Genomic DNA, 21,066 nt, shown 5'->3' with positions numbered 1-21,066 from the left:
TCATTCAAAAATTGTCTAAAGGGTATCCAACCTCTTAATTGAAAATCTCTTCCATTTAATATAGAAATAGAAAATTTGTATCGTGGAATAAATCAAGAGACATGACAATGATTCGCGTTAAATAAACGCGTATTAAAAAGCAAAATAATTAAGATTGTAAAATGTACTTTGTAAGATATATCAATAAACTGCTTTTTCTTTGACAATTAATAAACAACGTCATATAAAGCTTATGTAATAAAATACGTAATTTGACAGGTAATTAGAAAGGTATCAGAAAGAGCAAAACATATACCTTTCACTGTTTTGTTCATTAATCTTAGTTTTTGGTAAATTTTAGGAATCTTACAAATATGTTGTACGTTACAGCATTAGCATAGAGCAAATAATAATGAAATTGTACGAATAAATTGCAAAAATAAATTGGGTTGTCAACACGTCACTTTCTCACCTTATAGTTCTTATTTCTATCATTTATAATTGTAGCGCCACTGTCAACGTGAAGTTCTCGACCGAGGAGCCAGAGCCTTAATTAATATTCAACATTCAACACATATTTATTATTTAATTAAAATTTATAATCATTATGTATCATTTGTAATCATATTGCTACATAGTAAGTTTCATTTATTTGTACTATAATAGTCTTGAGTACTAAATTTAAATTAGAGAATTAAATCTGAAGATTTCTCATTTAATATTGCAATTAAAAAATATTTTTAAAAGGTAAATATATCGAAAATGTTAATAAAGAGTCTTATAATACATTTTCATAAAATTAAATAATGTTTTAAATTCTATTGATACATCAAAATAAAAAGTTGGAGTAAATCACAATACAATGTAACACTCTTGAACTATAGTAATTAATATTTAACATTTAACATTTATATGATTATATACCATTATGTATTATTTATATTTATCATATTATATACGTAGTAACTTTTACTAAGATAAGTATCAAGTAAATTAAGTTTTATAAGAATTCATAATCATAAAATTGGTCCAATTTTTTGAAACTTATATCGTGACATGTTTTGAAAAATATCATTATGATAATAAAGATATTATTAATTTCTTTTAATTAACGACAACAAATAAGATCTTCAAAGCATAATAAAGAAATAAACAAAAAATATATCATATGAATTGTTATAGAGCATAATGTTGCTTAAATATTACATCGGACATCATGTTAAGATCTTATATCATTCTTTTTTTATAGGTAAATGTAAATTTGAGAAATAAAGTATATACTAAAAAATCTTTTAAACTTTTATCAAAATAAAATCTTGACATATATATAAAAATATTTATGTAAGTACTTATTGTCAAATAAAGGTGAAATTTCTTTGGTATAGTACTAATTGTAAAATAAATGGCTATTATAAATGATATATAATTTTAATACAAAGAAATATTGTTCATCTTCATCAAATATCGTTGTCATAATCGTTGTCATATCAGATCTGTTACCCTTCCTTTTAAATAGAAAAAGATTTACTTGTGGCCTTGTCCTGCAGAAAAATGTTTGCAAAAAATTGATAAATAGTTTGTATACAGTTTAATAGATGAAATTATTCACTATGTACACAGCACCTAATGAATTTATGATAATAAAAAATTACCTTTGCCTAAAGGCGGTTTTCTTGTTGTATTTGTTCGTTGAGACCTGAGAGATACGCCTCTTCCACCTACACATGCAGACATTTATCTAATTATTTACAAATAATTAATGCAATTGTAAAGTTATATTCAATCATATGTTACATATAATTATATAATTAGATTATATGATAACTTACCAATAGGAGGAAAATTTTCATCATCTGTTGGAAGAAAATCGCTTGTAGTAGTAGAAACAATATAAGCGTGTGCTGAAAACAATTAAGTACATACATATAAAATAAAATAAAAATATCTTACAGCATTTTATATATGCAACAAAATTAATTTTAAAAAAGAACAAGTTATATAAAATGTCATTTAATCATCTGCAATTTTTAAGTAGAAAGTTTTTCAAACTTACAATCAATATTTGGAGGTCGCAATGGTTTCTCATTCAACTAAAAAAAAAAGTGAAATTGGTGTAAACAATTTTTTTTCAATTAATGTAATGTGAAAATTAAATAACACATACATATTTTGAAACATATTTAGTCTTTTCTTCAACAGATGTCTTAGCAGATTTATCAAGAGAACTTTTAATAGCTTCAACTGGTTTACTAGCGGATTCTTGTAATTCGCTATAATCAATAACTGTTATTGGTTTTGATTCTTTTCGACGGCGCATTTCTTCTTCATGTGATCTACTAGAAACTTTTAGTCTATGTTGCTCGCTCACCTATTACGAGATAATTAAAATAAAAACTATCAATAATAATATTACATTAATTTTGTAAAATTGTGTGTGTGTGTGCGTTCATAAATCGCTATTATAGCACATTTTTAATGTTTACTTACCCCTGTCATAGATAAAAGTGCGTTAACCTCAGGTTTAGATTTGCGAGGGGCATCTTCAACCTTTATATTATTCATCATATTTGTCACAGAGGAAAAATCTTGCTCTTGAAGCTTGTAAGGACAATGTATTCCTGGCTTCATATCAATCTCAAGTGGTTTACAAAACTCTTCGCACAATATCCATGCCCATTGATGCAGCACAGATTTACTGCATGTTTCAGTTCCTCCATCAATGTATTTATGAAGCTAAATATTACCCCAAAAAAATAATATTATGAATTTAACGCACTTTAAAATGTCATAAAATAATAAAATTGCCTACATGACATTCAAATCCTTTTTCAAAGATATATGTAAGTTGTGTAAACACATTTTCAGCATAAATAGGTATATGTTTCAATAGTCGATCTGGTCTTTTCTTGTAGCATTCATTTGCCAAATGTTCAAACAATGACTCCATTTCGTAAATAATAAACTGATTTTTATCTTGCTCTAAAGTAGAAGCAAAATTATTTAAATAATACATATTAGTACATGTCACATTTAAAAAATATTTAAATTTATATTTAACTATAGAAGAAAATATTTTCAAGAAAACAGCTACTCTTATTTTATTTTTTAAATTATATATATTCTTTTTTAAAATTTACTTTTTAATATAATTACCATTTAAGTAGAAACAATCTATCATATTATCTTCTTTTCTTAATAGTTAATATAAAAAATATCTAATAAAACAGAAATTCAATAATGATCATAAAGTGGAGAAAGTTATAAAGAATGAACCATATTATCAATGATAAGATGCTCTTTAAATAAATATACAAAACAATATGCCGCGACAAGTGTCTCAATTTATATAGCAATATTATGTTGTAAATATATTAAGAAAAAATTTGTTTTTTTAATATATAAATAACTTTATAAAAATAAATTATTATCTTAAAAATCAGTTTTGTACTTGTAACAAGTAAAAAAGAAAGAATAACATAATCATATTTTCTTGTATTGTATTAAATATAGAATTACTAAAATATTATAAAAATATACAATAAAATTTTGCAATTACCTGCTGCATCACACAATTTTGCTATCAAAGATTGTACTTTGTTTTTGAAATGTCTTGTTGTATAAAGGTAAGGATATTGGTCCACAAGTTTTCTGGATTCTAAAAATTTTTCTAATTTCTCATACATAACAGCAAAGTCAGTCTCTCCACCTGGATATTCAACAGGTATGTTATGAGACTCCTGACTTTGCTCCAGTGCTTCTCGTCTATATCCTAATGGAATCTCAGCACTAACAATTACATGATATACATCTTCTATACCATTCTCAAGCGAAAAAATCCCAAATGCATATTCGGCTGGGAAATATTCAGCAGTGTTGTTAACAATTTTTGTGAAAAAATGATTAACGTGTACAAAACAAAATTTTAATTGTGGCAAAACTGTAACAACAAGAAATATTATTTGTAATATTTTATTTTAATAAATTAACATGCTACATTTATATAATCAAATTAATATATTTGTACTTGAAATTCATTGCTTCTTATTTGTAAGATTTGCAATCCAAACAGCAAATTAATTCTTAACTTTATGTACAGATTATGATACCATTTAAAATACTTATTCTTTTTGACTTCATCTTTTTAAAACAAAATCAAAATCTTCGAAATTAATGTAAAATGTTAAAATGTGCAGCAAATTACTTTTAAATTAATTTCTACTTAATAAAGTTTTTTATTATGATACATACAATTAAGATTCACAGCTGAGTCAATCATTAGTTTTATATTTTCTTGCATATTTTTTATAAACATCTCTGCTTCTTTTTCCTTTAATTCAAGCAAACGTAATGACTCTCCATATGACGTTTTCTTTTCTTTGCTCGATATTTGTGATGAAATTTTATCTTGTTTGGCTCTAGCTTCATATGGACCTTTCTCTTGCTTAGTTAAACTCTATTAATTAAAAAACATTTTATTACAAAATTAAAGATGTTAATATACAAATCTATAAAATAAAATATTCTTTTGGTATACTTACATTTTGTCACAATATACAATTATTAAATTCCAAACATTTTATTTTAAAAATAAAAATACATAAGATAATTTGTGTTTATTTTATGTTATATTAAAACCTTTAACAGCAGGGACTATATAAACTTATCATTAATTGGTTGTTAATTTTTCTTAGAAAAAAGAAAAAAAGTGCCTTAAAAATTGCCTTAGGAATATAGAATTCATAATAAAAAAAGAACATATACCTATGTTGTATTTTTATAAATATTACTAAAATCAATTTTTTTTATTTTAATACAGAGATACAAGATCTCAAACTTGTATCTCTCAGATTAACATGTCACTTATTATGCAAAACAATGATAGCAAATTATATTTTTTATTAATTATATTATATATTTATAAATATTATTTCTTGTTAATTCATTCACTTATAAACCAATACCCAGATAGAATACAGAAGTAATATAAAGTATAATCATAAGGATATCATTTATCACTTGATGACATTGGCTGCATTCCAAAATTTACTGCCAATACTGAAAATGTCTAGTACACGTAACATAAACTATAGACTTTCAGTACAGGAAATGAATTTCAAAACACAGCCATTGTGATGATGTAGTATTTTTTGTGTATTCATAAGTGGCAAATAAAATAATGGTAGCCTTATATTATTATGATTATGAGTTTTGCCGGAATATTTTCTTTATATCTTAACGATTTCTAGAGCATTTAATTATTTAATTTAATCTAACTCTAACCAATTTTTTTCCGATTTATTATGCTATCATACTCATTAATTATATTTTCATGTAACAAAGGGCAAATCAAACGCTCCCCCTCCCTTCCTTAAATATCTAGTTTTTCATCAAGTGTGTGCTTTGAGAGCTTTCAATTCAATTTACTTAATTTTGCACTTAATTTTACAATATATTAGTATTTATCCAGAACTGAAAGTTAACTTCACGACAGTATTAGGAAATCGAGTCGGCGAGAATCATACAGGTGTTTGGTTTCTTTCTAACGCTTACCCGCCATTCCTCATTACAATTCGGATCTTGTTGAACATCTTTCAATCCATTAGGAAACTTGTGTCCTTCCGCCTCTGCGCGTTTTCTCCAGTCCACCATGAAGAAGAAGAACGCATTTCTACCTTTATTCTTCGGCATTTGTTCCCGCGAGTAAAACTACTTTCTCTCGTAAATGCTTCTAGCAAAGTCATAAGACTCATAAATGGTTATAAATATATAGATGGAGCAATATCTAAATTTTTGAAGCCAAGATAAGTGGGGTTAAGGAGGCATTATTCCTTTTTCACGCATGCGCAATTGATTTCTTTCGGCGGATTGTCATCATCTGATTGGCTGTCTGCTGGGAAAATGCACATGCGCGAGGAATGTATTTTTAGATAATATGCTAAGTTAAAAATGAAGGAGGAAAAAGTATATAGGCCGGTATTCATAGTCGGATCTTATATTTAAGATCATCTTAAGTACTATCTTAAGATGCCATCAGCCAATCACAGAGTCGTATTAGCATCTTAAGACATTGCTTGAGACGATCTTTAAATAAGATTCGACTATGAATACCAGCCATAGAAAAAAAGGTGCCTTTTCACGCTGACGGCTCATTTTCAGCGTCAAAAAACATCACGTGACTAAAAATAAAGATACCCATTCGTCATTTTTAGTCACGTGATGTCTTTTGACGCTGAAAATGAGCGCGTACGTCAGCGTCGTCAGCATGAAAAGGCACCTTTAGAGACCAAATTGCAAAATCCGCAAAATAGAAAATTATAACATTGTAAAAAAAAAAACCAATAAACTTCATAGCAAAAAGCTATAAGATACAATACGTTTGAACTCAATCTGCATCACGCTCGAGTAGGGAACAGATAATAATATATATTGTTTATTATAATACCTTTAAAAGCGAAATTGTTATCTCCGTAGGAAATAAGTTTAAAAACGTTTAACAGCAAAATCTTTTTTTTACAAAACATATTAGAGTACAAATATGTATCTGCATAAATAAAATAAATTGAGTTGTCCCACTGACAATAGAGGAACCAATATTGACGTAGGTCTCCTAAAGCAGCAATCCCTTAATTATTTCTCAGAAACTATTACACTGTATTAATTAGTATAAACATGATCTACTTAAATAATTTAAAAAATAAAAAACCATATATATAATCCATACATTCATGATTTTTCTATATAAAATTTACTATATCAGTATTGATAACCTTTCTGTATCTAATATTTATATTACAATTAAAAAACAAAGCTTCCACCAAAATTTTTTTAAACTTTGTATTCCTAGATATCTAAATACACATGTAAAAAGTCCCCAAGAGATATAAAAATTTAAACATTTATAATTACATATATATTAAGATATACATACTATATGAAAGTCTCATAAGATTTTTATCTTATCATCTATCATATATCACTCCTTAAATTTTCTACTTGTTACCAAACATTCTACACATATGGCTAGCGAAAACTATCAGTATAACAGTAACTCACAAGTTTGGCGAGTTCTAGTTTTCAAAAATTATTTATTCCACGTATTTTATTCTTTGATGCATAATAAAATTATTATGCATCAAAGATAAAAAATTTTTTTCATAAAAAATAATCTACCAATAACTTAAAAAATAGATATCAAAGTTTTTATATAAATTGTATTTTGAGACAAAAAAACTACCAAAAGTATTCAAATATAATTTTTTAATAAAATTGCCAAAAAAGTACATAAAACGTATATTTTTAATCAGAACTTGGTGATATTTTGATAATAAAGATTATTTAAAACCAATGAGCATTGCTGGCACAACATCTCCCTTATTCAACACCTGTTTCTCCACTGTTCGTCCCGGCAAAATTAAGAACGCATTAGCATTTTTACAGCTCAATAATTTGCTACTAATTTGATTTCCTGTGCTATAAGCCACTGGAAGCGCTTCTTTGTTGTACCATTTCAAGATCGCTCTTGCATATTCGGGACGTGCATCCAAATTGTACGACGACGTTAGCTGTAATATTAAAACATTTTACACACACACACACACACATATATATATATATCTATATATATCGTGCTGCATTATTGTTTCGCAAAATATAAAGATAATTTTACAAACCGTAGCATGCACTATGACTGGCTCCGATAAGTCGTCGCGCATTTCATTCACAAGCGGTAACAGGAATAAATGTGCAGTAACAGTAGCAGATACCGGATTTCCTGGTAAGCACAGAAAATATTTTTTTTTACCCAAGAACGTACACGTTGCAAATGTCGTTGGCTTTCCCGGTTTCATATTTACGCGTCCTGAAAGAATATTTAGTACTTCATATAAAAGAATGTATTTTAAATTAAAAATGATTACAAAAAGAAAATACCAAAGTGTATGGTGGCTTTAAAATATATCTCCAAAATCGGTTTTAATAAATCTCTTTCACCCATCGATACAGAGCCTGTTGTCACGAGTACATCTACCTCTTCTAAAGCTTTTTTGATTTTGTCTATCATCTTCTCCGTACTATAATTTTATTAATAATGAAATTATATTTATTATATTAGAGTTACAGATAATGTTCTTTACAACTAAATTTATAACTAGTTTTAACATATAAAGTTAATTTAGTTACGTTGAAAGTTACATAAGCAAAAAACTAAATCAGTTAAAAACTCGCATTAAAATTAAATTAAAATAAAAATTAATTTTGAAAAGTTTTATTTATATTAAATTAAAATGTTATAATTTTTGCAAGTTGGATTAGTTAAAACAATTATAATGGAATTCTGAAATAAATTTAATATTTTATTGTAAATTAAGTTGCTAATTCAAGTTTCGTACTGTTTTCTTTACTAAAATTTTGATAGCTTAAAACATTTATTAAGATTTTACATTAAAATAGTTTACATTAAAATAGTATTGGTTTAGTTATTCTAATCTTATAACCATAATACATAATAAAAAAAAATTATTTTGTGTGAATTTCACTCAGATTAAGTAATAAGATACTGTTAATGTAAGAGAAATATAAGTAACACTCTAGAGTTATTAATAAATCAAAGAAATATTATAATACAACATATGTGTGCTAGAAATGATAAATTTTTTACATACTTATCAACCGCAATTCCGAAATCCAAAGCATTGAAGCCATTCTGTTTTAATAGTGTGATTAAAGTCACTCTGTTGCTATCGTAGATCTGTCCTGATCTTAAAGGCTCTCCAGCTTCTTGTAACTCATCTCCAGTTGACAATATACCTATGATTGGATGTTTAGTAACTGTAACGATTCTACAGCCGCAAGCTACCAAGAGTCCCATTTCCGCCGGACCAATATTTGTGTATGAATTTAATACTAAGCTTCCATTTTTTATGTCAGAACCAATAGGTCTTGATAACACACAAGCAAATAATTAACAAATAAATTATTAAGACTAAAATAAAATCTATTTTGAAAATGATAAAACCTCATACCTAATATCTTGTCCTTCTTTTGGTTCAGTTAGTATCTCAATTTCTATTTCCTCCTTGTTATCAACGCTTTTGGATACTAACTTTGTATCCTCAACTTGGACAACCGCTGTTGCTTCTACAATCAGGAAAAAAGTAATACTTTATCGTAATACTAAATCAATATATAAATTGCAGTTATAACTATTTACCATCAGGAACAGGTGCTCCAGTGTTCACGCGTACGCAAGTGCCACGTTTAATAGGTATAAAAGTAGGCTGAAAAGTTTCATTTTATTAAAAAAAAGTCTTATTGCTAGATCTTTGTGCTAACATTTCTTGTATAATTTTGTATACATGTTTATTCTCTACAGTTGGGAGAGCAATGGATTGTTAGCATCATTAGTATTAAATTAATTATCAATTTAATATTGTAATATTATTTTTGCTTCAACTTAGAGATTGTTTATCAAGACAAAAATTTATTCGGTAAACGGTTTGAAGAATGTATGTAAAATTACACCTCAAATTTTCCAGATAACAAAGCGTGTCTAAGTGAAATATCGTAAATTTGCGATTACTTATAATGACAACTTGCTTCATATTTGTCGTCGATATCAAATATACTGATATTGAAGCAACACGCAGGCAACAATGTATATGTTGCCAACAGTTTAACAGTAAAACAGCAGCATAAAAGTTACGTAAAGTTATCAGCAATATAATAGCATTGTGTGAGCCTATAAATTATTATAGCAATATAAAGCAACAGCACAAATTTGGATGATGTTGATTTCAAAGTTGCTAACATGTTGAAAAGTTACTATTCAAAGTTGTCATATTGTGAAAGCATTAATTTGACAATAAATATGAATTCAGTTCTGCAATTTTGATAACACAATTGCATGCCAATAACAATATAAACACATTGTTATCTGAGTTAACAAGGAGAAAAAATTCAGCTATGACCAATAAGATTATTATTTAATTAATTATATTTTTACATACATTTTTTTATGGTCTTCTCTTGCATTGAATTGAACATCTGTTATTACAACTTACCGCAGTTCCTGCTATCACATTACGCAGCACCTTTCTTTTACCCTTTCCATCGCTTGCTAACACTGCATACCCGTCTTTTATGGAAGCTCTGAATGGTGGCAAATCGCAATTAGAATATACGTCGTCAGATATTATCCTGCCGTAAGCATCTTTCACTTCAATCGTCTCCATAGATCTTTTTCCCTCTACACTCGTACGTATTATTCTTACCGCTTCCTCCACAGAAATCATAGGAAATGGGGATTCTCTAAGGCGTATTGCCACATTGTCGATATTTGTCTAAAATAATTTAATTGTACTACATAATTTCGTGTAAAATTATTATGTTCCAAAATAGAAAAGTATCTCACTTCAAGAAGCTTCATACAAGAAACATCGTGCAAACAACATGTAACATTACGTTGCACAGCATTATGTGTATCTTTAATTTTGTCTTTATTGTCCAAGATCAAATCTACAGCATGCGGAATAGCAGGCGCGATTACAGTAAAGCATTCCATTGCGGCCTTACGTGACCCAGGCAAATTGATAATCAAGGTCTTTTTTCGTATTCCGCATATAGCTCTGAAAATAATTAAATGTTGTAGCTTGAAAAAAATTTCAAAGTAAATATAAGTGACTTTACCGAGAAAGCACCGCCAATGGAGTTACTTTTAGACTCGCCTCGAGCATTGCTACGGATAATCCAGGTGCTTCTTTTTCAATAACTTTCTTGGTCGCCTCGGGTGTGACATCTTTATCAGAAAATCCAGTGCCACCAGTGGTAAGAATAACATCAGCCTTATTATGATCACTCCAATTGATTAGATATTCCTATACAAAGTGTACAAATATGTATAAAATTAAAATATCATAAAAATTGTTAAAATATTTAGGAGCTACCATTATTGACGTTTCATCGTCTTTCACAATGGCCTTGCAAGAAACTTCTCCTTGAAATATTGCATTTTCTGCTGACTCTGTACTGCTGATAAATGCTCTTAATTCAGGCCCACTTTCATCTATTTTCTCACCACTGGCACAGGTGTCACTTACTAAAACATTATAATATAATCATTAAAATTTGAGAAACATTGGCTGCGTTCCGATATTCACTGCCAGTACTGAAAATCTATAGTTTACTTCACATATACTGTAGATATTCAGTACTGACAGTAAATATCGGAACGCAGTCACAATATGCTATAAATTTATACGTTAAATATATTTCTCTTAAAAAGGCTAATTATATTACATACAATTTTTATGTAATTAAATAAATGGAAACTTAATGTGTATAATTATATTTAATGCACACCTTTGTTTTTCAATTCCTTACATTATAAGTTGTTTCTGCTTATCACTAATTCTCATCACTTTTACAAATGCATAAAACTTGTTAAATGACTTACGTATACTTTAGCATTTCTAGAAAATGTTTGTAAAGGTATTAATTTAAAAAATTGTATATAAATGTTGTAAGCAGTTATAACTAAATATTTCGTAAAAATGTGCAGGGTACAAATGTTCTAATGTGTGCATTAAGTATTAATCTTTGTACATATACATAACTAAACATTTTATAAACTTTCATTAATTATCAATGTATAAGCTTTAAAACATTTAATTTCACGTAAAGTAGATATATTACAGCATTACCAGTTAAAATTGCAAATCTTATTGGTGCCATTTTGATCTTCTGGAATATGCTTTTGTCTAAATAATTTGTGACTAAACAGTTTCTTATCAAATCGGCGATTACGAGAAATGAATACTCCTTATTTAACCTTGCAATACTGGAAAGAGGACTAGCAGATAGCAGCCATCAGTGGCTACCTGAGACCTGAGACCGATATTCATAGCCAATTCTCATATTTAAGATCATTAAGTATGGTTTGAAAACATTATGAGCCAATCACAGAACCGTATCAACTAAGCATTCATAAGCATTGCTTGTGACTTGTGACGGTTTGTAGCAAGATTGGACTACGAACAGCCTGAGAGGTTTTGAATAATATCTTAGGATACTGGATCTGTACTACTCTTCGTAACTGCACCATATTGCTTTCTGCACTCAAAGTGAAATAGATATATGATCAGACATTGAAAAGAAAGAGAAAAAAGATTAACAGGAAATTCAGTTATATATTTCTTTCTGTACAGTGCTAGCAAAAGCTTACTTGGATTTTTGCACTTATCACTTGTAATAATGCTACATTACCAGAAAATATCTGGAAGACGCATACAAAATTATAAAAAAGATATCTTCATATGTCAGCATAAATTATATTGATAAAGTTAAAGGATTCACAAATATTATAATTTAACTTAAAATTACAATATCTTATTTGGCATTTAAAACAGCTAACGTTTGTTCATTTTTCTTTCATTTTCACCTTTTTTTCTTCTCTCATATCCGAATAAAACATTTATCCAAATAAAAAATTATATCGCATTCTTCTATGTGTAGTAATGTCATCAGTGATATAAGAGGCATAAAAAATAGTCAGCGCGTTTTCCCTGTTGAGAAATGAACATCTTTATTATTGAAGAATTATTAACAATAAAAAGTACAGCGAAGAGTGCACTCAATTCTAGAATGTAGTATACATATTTTCTTGTTTTGCATATGAAATAATAATTGTAGACATGATCCTCGCAATGAGCTATTAACTATACTCACGCGATTCTTCTAATTCTTACATACGCATCGCGAATCAGCGAAAAAAAAAACAAATACTTGCATTTATTTGATAATATCGGATTAAGTCACGCTGTATATAATTGTGAGGCATTTTAGAACAATCTTGTTTCTCGGCAGGTTGGTACACCTTTCCCTCGTTTATACGATTCTTTTGGACATTAACGACTGTTTTGAAGAAGGAATGCAACTGAAGTATTCGTTATTTCGTACGGGAAGTATTCAAAACATTGGTTTCAAATCGTTTGGATGGAAGATTAAGCACGTGTCCCGAAGTCAATAGTCAACTAGGCCTCTGGAATAACGGAAAATAATGATTTTTTTTTAGCAGCATACAAAATTCACGTCTTACTGTTATATTTAGCTGCACCAAATCGACAATGATCAGTGCTTAATCTTAATCGTTTCTCTGTACTTTAATAGTCAGAACTACATAATAAAAACACAAATACTAATGTCCATTTAAATACGAATTGTCGGTGTAATTCAGTAATCGCAAACTTAGGCATCAGAGGGATTTTACCGATTGTTCCTCGGACTCAGTGAACGAAGTGGTGAATCTCTGTATCTCCTACGTGACTCTGTTCTATTCCGGTCGCGATCATCGCGCCGATCTCTTTCTCTCTCTCTATCCCTATCCCGCTCACGATCGCCGTCTGCGTCTCGCCTATCGCGACGTATAGCATGTCGTGGACTACGGTTCGGACTCGGTGTACGAGACACGGAAGATCGCGTGTCGGAACTGTGGCCTTCGTAACGATGTCTTCGTTCTCTTTGTCTGAAAAATAAAACAAAATTACGCGTCGCTATTGAAGTTAACGTATTAAAAAAAATTGATGCATCGCATTATAACGAAAAAAATATTTACTTTCTACGAAGTTTTAGAGACATTTCTCGAATCTCGTCTTCCCGATCTTGTCTCTGTTGCTCCATCTTTTCCATTCTTAACTGCTCGGCCTTCTTGTCAGCTTTATCTAAAAAATTTATCTTACACATTTGCTGTTCATGATGCATACTTATTCTTTCATTAACTTACATTGTCTGTTTAACAGGGCTTGCATTTTCTTCTTAAGCCGCTCCTGGGGTGTGATTTTCAACGACTGAAAAATACAAAGCTCTTAAAAGTCTGTAAAGAAAGAGTTAGAAAAGTCTCTTGGTGTAATTTGAAAGCCTAGTGCCCATTACATATGTAACATGTACTTATAATATATTAATAATTATAAAATATAACTGAATACATATCACAAAAAATATTTTATTGAATTAACAGAATTACGAGCAAATAAAAAACAAAAAAGCAGCCAATTTGATATAGATTGATTTTAGCTATAATTATATCAAAATAAAATAACGATTGAAAATTTTTTAATTCTTTGTGACTCTAACAATATACAATTATATATATGTATATATAACTATATATATGTATATATATATTTAAATTTTGTTCCTGAATAAAAAATAAAATAAATAAATGTAGAATATAACATCGACACATCAATGTATAATATAATAAAAACGAGACGCGCTTGTCGAGGTTCTTCATTCAGATGGAAGACATAGACATTATACTTATATAGACACGGTACTTATATAAGTATGTTCTGTCTTTATTCTCTGTGCGTTAAGTGACTAAGAAAGCGTTATGGTTCTTACTGACTTTGTGTCCGCCACCAGAATTTGTACTTAACCCTGCTTTTGGCTTGCTCCTAAAATAAATTTTTTAAAAATTAAGTCCACTTGTAATGATTTAAGCCTTCGGCACACAATAAAATTTTTCATGCTAGCATGCATACGAGGCGTCTTACGATTGGTAACATAATCATCCGAGTTAATCAAGACAATAAGACGTTTAGTATGCGATCTAGCATGAAAATTCATATCGTGTGCTGAAGATTGTATAAAATTAAGAATGTCCGTTTCTTATAAAATGCTTACACGCTTGTATTTATCGGTGTCTTCGGTACTGGACTGGATTTTTCTTCGTTATCAGACAATTCCAGTTCAAGACTTGACGATTTTCCACGTCGGCCATAATACCTGCGCATAAAATAAATTATAATATATAGCTTACAATATAATAATTTGTATTCCTTGAAAAAATTAATTCTTAAAAAAATATTTACCTAGGTAATGCTGGCGTCTTATTATCATCGCTTCTTGTTCGTTTACAGCTAGATTGACTTCTCGATCTCGATCTAGATCTTGATGGCGATTTTGATCTTGAATGCGACTTGGATCTCGATTTCGATAGCGAATAGCGTCTCTTCCGATAACTGTCTCTAGAATGGCTCCTATTGCGCGATTTAGATCTTGATCTTGATTTCGATACGCTGCTCGAAGATGAGCTTCTCGACCTCTTCAAACGCGAGCGTGATCTAGACCTTGTCCTCGATCGAGAAATTGAATGTGATCGAGATCTGCTGACACTTCTACAGCGCGATCGTGATCTACTTCGCGTTCGTGATCGTCTGGAGTGACTTCTCGTACGGGATCTTGTATACTTTCGGTGTCTCGAGCGTGTTCGTCTAGATCTAAGTTAGGCCAGATTAAACATGTATTCGAGTAAAACATTAATTGTATCAATTGTTATGTGTTTTCTTGTAACTTACCTTATCCTAGATCCACTTCGTTTCCTATCGCGTGTCCTATACGATTTAGTCCTACTAACGGAACGTGAACAACTTCTCGATCTGGATTTGGATATTTTCTTACTGACAGTTCTATCGTTGAAAGCAGGACTATCTGACCTCCGCCGTCTAAGATATGAATAATTGACTTTTCTTGAATTCGACGAAGATACATGCGATGTGCTACCGTGAGTCTCTTCTTCCCCACCAAAGCTTGTAATGTAAGTAATCTGTCCCGTATTTACAGGTGATGTGGACCGCGATCGCGATTTGGAAGAAGACTTTCTATAAGGATTATACTCTGGACTTTCCCTAGCTGCGTAACTGAAACAAAAAGGAATTTATATAAATAAAAACGTAAAAAAATGTTTGTAAAAATAAATTAAAATAAAAAAAAAATTACCTAGGTGGACTCATAACGCGACCTATCATCTTTTTTTCTCTGAACGCACGTCTTTCTCTGCGTGAACGTCGACCCTATTAGAATGGAAAACATACATTAAAATGTAATGCATTTTCAGACATTATATTATTATAATACATATCCCACATTATATACATAAACAATATATTCGTATAATTTATATGTATGTATATACACACTATGTAAAGTAGACAAATATATTGTTTGAATTGATGTAATTATTTACATTAAATAAATTAATGCAATTATTTACCGAGTACATAGCTTTCTCTTCCTCTTGTTTACGTGCTTGTCGCAAAGTTTCAGCTTCTTCAAAATCTTGTGTTAAAAAGCTAAAATAATCAGCACCTAAAAGTCCATATTTTTGAGCTACTAAATTCATCTCATGCGCCTGAGATGGCTCTATTTGAGACACATCTACACATATATCTAAAAAAAAAAAACAATATATTACAAATATATTACATTAAATAATTATTCTATTCATGTAACATTTCAAAGTGTATCAACACATTATTGACTGAGATATATTAGCTTGTTTTTTAATTGTTTAAATGTTATTGGTTAGTAACAAGTTTATTTACAGTATATTATACAGTGTAAAGTTAATCTAAAATTAACAGTTTTTGTTATAGAATTTGTGATTATTTGTTTCTTTTTTATTCTTTATATATCGTAAATAAAATTTTAAGTTATTTACTCATATGCTGCAGTTTCAATATTGGCTTATAGAAAATAGTCAATCATAAGCATCAGTTTCTACACAAAAAATACATTAAATACTGCAAGTAAAATAATGGTACCTAAATCTATATCACTATCTTCATCATCTCCTTTTTCTTCTGATATAACTGGATCCACTGTTTTTACTGGTTCGGGTATCGGTTCCTCAGTTTCATAATTATATCCAATAGCAGCATTATTGGCAGATTTCTTCTTATCTTTTGCAGCATCCAACTTTGTTGAGGAACCAAACTGTTCCTCCAAATGTATTTGATGAAGAAACTTCTCTTCAGTTACTAAGGAAAGACATTCAATAAAAGATATAAAAGACTGGCAAAAAAAGTCCCTAGACTAGAAGAAGGACAAGCAACATACCGCCTAGAAATTCATTTTGCACAATTATACGGTAACGCTCGTAGTTGATGTGTCTGTCTTCACTTGTCAAAGCAATATCAACGTCGATAGTATCCATTGACTCTGGTATCCAATCTAGATGTGCCCGTACATCAAAACGATCTATGAGATTGTCTTCATTGCCCTGCCATGGCATCCTGTCAATAGAATATATCTTTCTTTATTAATGATCAAGAACAATCAGTATCGATTGTATCTATGTGCAGCACTCACATGTTTGCAGGACTATCACCAGCGACAGCTATCGCCGGATCCAAATGTATCTTACATGGTCTACCATGCAGTTGGAGAAATTGAGTAGGATCTGATTTCTAAATAAAGCAAAAGAACGTGTTACATGTAACTGTTATATATCTCTGGATAATATTTCTGCTAATTATATCTCAAATGTAAAAAAAAAAAAAAGGAAAGCAGGAAAGGAATAAAGAACTCCTTTCATGATTAAGCTCAAGAAATAGAGGCGAAGATAAATATAATGCATGGCGTATTGATATGTTCTAAGCTACATGAAAGAAGAAAACCCGTCGCGTGTATGCCTTCGTGCAGTATTCTTACGATTTTTTCATAGTAGTCCCGTCTGCGTTCCGCTCTACGACGATAATCGACCAGCATGCCGCGGATCTTCTTTTCCTGTTTGCGTGCCTCGTGCCACATTCTGCCGCCGGTCTTCTTCACGGAGAAACTCATTTTTCCTTCCGCAATACCGTAGATCAATTTCGTGCGGTTAACTCGACGTGGGTGCCATTCATCCAGTTGTAATCGCTAAAAAATTGAAGCACTAATAATTGACACGCTTTCCTCTCCCGCGAGACGGACATGTTGTGAAAGCGGCAGCAGCGACTTCTTTCGGGGCTCGTGGAAATCGCTTCATTACACAAGCGATGGGTGTCGCCATGGTGTGGAGGCAAACGATAACAAAAAATAGATCCAAGATATGCTGTTTGAATGCTTCGTATTATAGGCTTCGCGTTATTAAGGCTCTCCATGCCGAGAATATTGCTTAGCGTGCAAGCTTAACAACAAAATGAGACACGAAACAGAATTTACAAGGAAAAGAGTGTATAATAGAATCGTATGAGTAAAATGATCGTACGTGTGATCGAACGATATATTGATTTTTTATACCTGACTCAACTTAATGATTATTAATATTATGTACCTTTTTATAATATTATATAAAAATAGATTTTATTAAAAAATAAATATTATTTATTTAAATGTTTTTAAATTTTTATTTTTTATAAATATCTATATACAGGATGTTTGGTAAAGATTTATGCAATCTTTATAAACAGGTAGAGCGCATTAAACTGAACAGAAAAGTTCTTTACCGTTTTTCCATTTTCGCAATAGTTAACGAGTTATTGATTACACAGGTACACAAAAAAGTGGTGTTTCCTTTTGAAATTAGGAAAAAATAGGCCAATTCAGCAATTCTGATCTTGGATTTGAATTCAGCGAGTCAAAATACATAAGGATTAATTAATTTGGTCCGCCGAACCAACCACTTTTTTGTGTGCCTGTGTAATCAACAATTATTAACTATTGCGAAAAACGCAAAATGTTAAAGAACTTTTCTGTTCAATTTAATGCGCTCTACCTGTTTATAAAAATTGCATAAATTTTTACCAAACATCCTGTATATATATATATATAAATGTACATATACATATGCATGTATATATATTTATGTTTATCTTTAAAATATCGAATTTTTACAATACACAGAGCATTGTAAAAAATAATTTCTGCAATAGGCTGACAATTGCAGAAAATATCGAGTTTTTACAATACACAGAGCATTGTAAAAACTAAGTTTCTGCAATAGGCTGACAATTGCAGAAACTATCGAGTTTTTACAATATACAGAGCATTGTAAAATTATCTTATCAATTGTGTTACGCAAAATCATGTAAGTTCAGGTTCAGGTTTCGTGTTCCGATTTTCCATAGCCTTCCGATTCCGTCAAAAATCACTCCATGGGGAGCCCCATGGTTGAAAATCGGAACGGAAAGCTTGCAATTGGTTGATCCCCTTCATTCCGCCTTTCCGATTCCGTTTTTCGAGGCCCATGGAACAGCACCCTCAGGCAGCCTACGGAGATCAATAATTTTAATCAATAATAATATATATTGTTTAATTTTATTCAATATATATTATTTAATGTTATTCAATATAATTATTTAATATAATGTGTGCGCGCGCGCGCACGCGCACCATTATTAGATATGTGCGACTTAAGTATTTGTTAAATCGAAGTAAAATTGAGTCAAATTTTTGATAAAATGTTCGAAATCGGATTGAATAAAATCTAAATTTTTTATATCGAATTGAATCGAATCTCCGAATACAAATCAAATACGAATTAAAATTCTCCTGATTTATATTACATACATAATTAAACCGTTTAAATGTAATAAAGTATAATATTTTCAATGATGTTGCAGACTGCATTTTATGAGAAAATTAATTGTAATAATGTAAGAATAAAATAGAAATTACTAATTATATTTAAAAAAATATAATATGTATCTACTAGACAATAAAGTGTGAGGGTATTATATATATTGATGAACATTAAATTATGTATGTATAAATTACAATATTACTAATAAAATAATAGTACTTTTATGTACTTTATCAGAAAAATACAATGCAACATTAACTATAAATTTTATTCTAAATTCTATATTATATGATACAAAGTAATAAAATGTTGAAATAAATTTACAAAGTAATTATTTACACGTACATCAACCTTTTAATAGTTTATAAGATATAGAAATAATAAGAAAAGAAATCGGCCATCAGATATGATAATTGGCACGCGCGAATACAAAATTGATTGCGCAGAAGATAGAATAAAACAATCAAAGTAGCATTGATCTAAATTATATTAAACTTAAATTGTCAAATAAATTATATTTATTTCATAATTCATATTAATTATAACTGCTTTAAATATTTAACTTTAAAAAATTACAGCATTACAGTTTAATAACGCTTTTCAAAATTGACTTTAAATTTAATTTAAATTAATTTAATATTGACATAACTTTTAACAGTTTTTATTCGTGTTACTTTAAACGTAATTGAATTAATTTTATAAACTATTAACTTTAATATAATTTAATTTGAAAAATTAGCTTATGTAATACTAATTATTTAGTATAATTTACCTCTGAATTATTTCTTTCGCTATATATTTTTTGCAATTATTAATAAAATGTGTATATACACTAATATATATTATAATGTATATGTATAATATAAATAACAGTATTTGACAGTAATAATTTTAATATTTGATCGACCAACAAACATATAAATACAAAACTTATAAATTTTATTAGTAAAATAGGATATTAGGCGAAATTGATACACGAATGTCAAATGCAGGAAGTAACGCGAAAATTATGTAATCTTACAGTCTTTTTACTTCTCACAGCATTAAATTCACTCAAAACTTCGTCCATATCAGTAGCAACATTTGTATTTTATAGAATACTAGAACATTACAAGCGCTATTTGACTTTTTACTTTAAAAATAATAATAATTGCAATTTGATTTTCTCTATCTTTCATTTACATTAATCAAACGTCTTCTGCAATTTTAAATAAAAAAATTTAAAGTTTAATTTTACATACATACATACCTACATACCTACCTACATACATACATACCAACATACATACCTACTTGCATACTTACTGCTATCTAGCTACCTAGCTACCTAGCTACCTAGCTACATATTTATCTAGTTACGTTCGCTCGTTTGCTCCCTTCCTTGCACCCTTTTTCACTCACTCACTCACACACTCAGTCACTCATTGGCTCACTCCTCGCTCACTCCTCGCTCACTCGCTCACTCCTCGCTCACTCCCGGCTTACTCCCGGCTCACTCCTGGCTCACTCCTCGCTCACTCCCGGCTCACTCTTCGCTCACTCCTGGTTCATTCCTGGCTCACTCCCGGCTCACTCCCGGCTCACTTCCGACTCACTCCCGGCTCACTCCTCGCTCACTCCTCGCTCACTCACTCGCTCACTCCTCGCTCACTCACTCGCTCACTCCTGGTTCACTCCCGGCTCACTCCTCGCTCACTCCCGGCTCACTCTTCGCTCACTCACTCGCTCACTCCTGGTTCACTCCTGGCTCA

At 30.1% G+C, this 21,066-nt stretch overlaps 3 protein-coding genes across 4 annotated transcripts; all 3 read right to left on the bottom strand.

Annotated features, from left to right (window-relative positions):
• Positions 1-538: 538 nt before the first annotated feature.
• Positions 539-5,824, bottom strand: LOC105840054 (protein maelstrom 2). The gene is made up of 10 exons (XM_012686781.3): positions 5,530-5,824; positions 4,228-4,432; positions 3,536-3,916; positions 2,789-2,958; positions 2,467-2,712; positions 2,144-2,347; positions 2,033-2,069; positions 1,809-1,880; positions 1,632-1,697; positions 539-1,520 (listed from the first exon to the last, which is right to left on the bottom strand). Exons 1-10 carry the CDS (start codon positions 5,665-5,667, stop codon positions 1,504-1,506), a joined length of 1,536 nt encoding a protein of 511 aa, XP_012542235.1. The 5' UTR covers positions 5,668-5,824; the 3' UTR covers positions 539-1,503.
• Positions 5,825-7,219: 1,395 nt separating this feature from the next.
• Positions 7,220-12,176, bottom strand: LOC105840053 (gephyrin). The gene is made up of 11 exons (XM_012686780.3): positions 11,676-12,176; positions 10,920-11,071; positions 10,663-10,850; positions 10,388-10,601; positions 10,038-10,316; positions 9,188-9,254; positions 9,000-9,114; positions 8,640-8,915; positions 7,909-8,048; positions 7,650-7,837; positions 7,220-7,541 (listed from the first exon to the last, which is right to left on the bottom strand). Exons 1-11 carry the CDS (start codon positions 11,704-11,706, stop codon positions 7,311-7,313), a joined length of 1,881 nt encoding a protein of 626 aa, XP_012542234.1. The 5' UTR covers positions 11,707-12,176; the 3' UTR covers positions 7,220-7,310.
• A 354-nt stretch (positions 12,177-12,530) lies between these two features.
• LOC105840046 (CLK4-associating serine/arginine rich protein) lies at positions 12,531-17,595 on the bottom strand. 2 transcript variants are annotated; one of them, XM_012686774.2, is made up of 14 exons: positions 17,464-17,595; positions 17,122-17,219; positions 16,870-17,045; positions 16,575-16,790; positions 16,025-16,200; positions 15,751-15,824; positions 15,330-15,671; positions 14,844-15,251; positions 14,656-14,757; positions 14,378-14,426; positions 13,754-13,817; positions 13,586-13,691; positions 13,241-13,495; positions 12,531-13,012 (listed from the first exon to the last, which is right to left on the bottom strand). In XM_012686774.2, exons 1-14 carry the CDS (start codon positions 17,593-17,595, stop codon positions 12,994-12,996), a joined length of 2,217 nt encoding a protein of 738 aa, XP_012542228.1. In that variant the 3' UTR covers positions 12,531-12,993. The 2 variants fall into 2 exon arrangements, with proteins under 2 accessions (XP_012542228.1, XP_028046031.1); XM_028190230.2 differs by lacking the exons at positions 12,531-13,012; positions 13,241-13,495 and having other exon boundaries at positions 13,657-13,691; positions 14,374-14,426.
• Positions 17,596-21,066: the final 3,471 nt, after the last annotated feature.

Source organism: Monomorium pharaonis, chromosome 3 (assembly GCF_013373865.1).
Source record: "Monomorium pharaonis isolate MP-MQ-018 chromosome 3, ASM1337386v2, whole genome shotgun sequence".
Taxonomy (NCBI): domain Eukaryota; kingdom Metazoa; phylum Arthropoda; class Insecta; order Hymenoptera; family Formicidae; genus Monomorium; species Monomorium pharaonis.
This window is presented reverse-complemented; position numbering and strand designations above follow the sequence as displayed.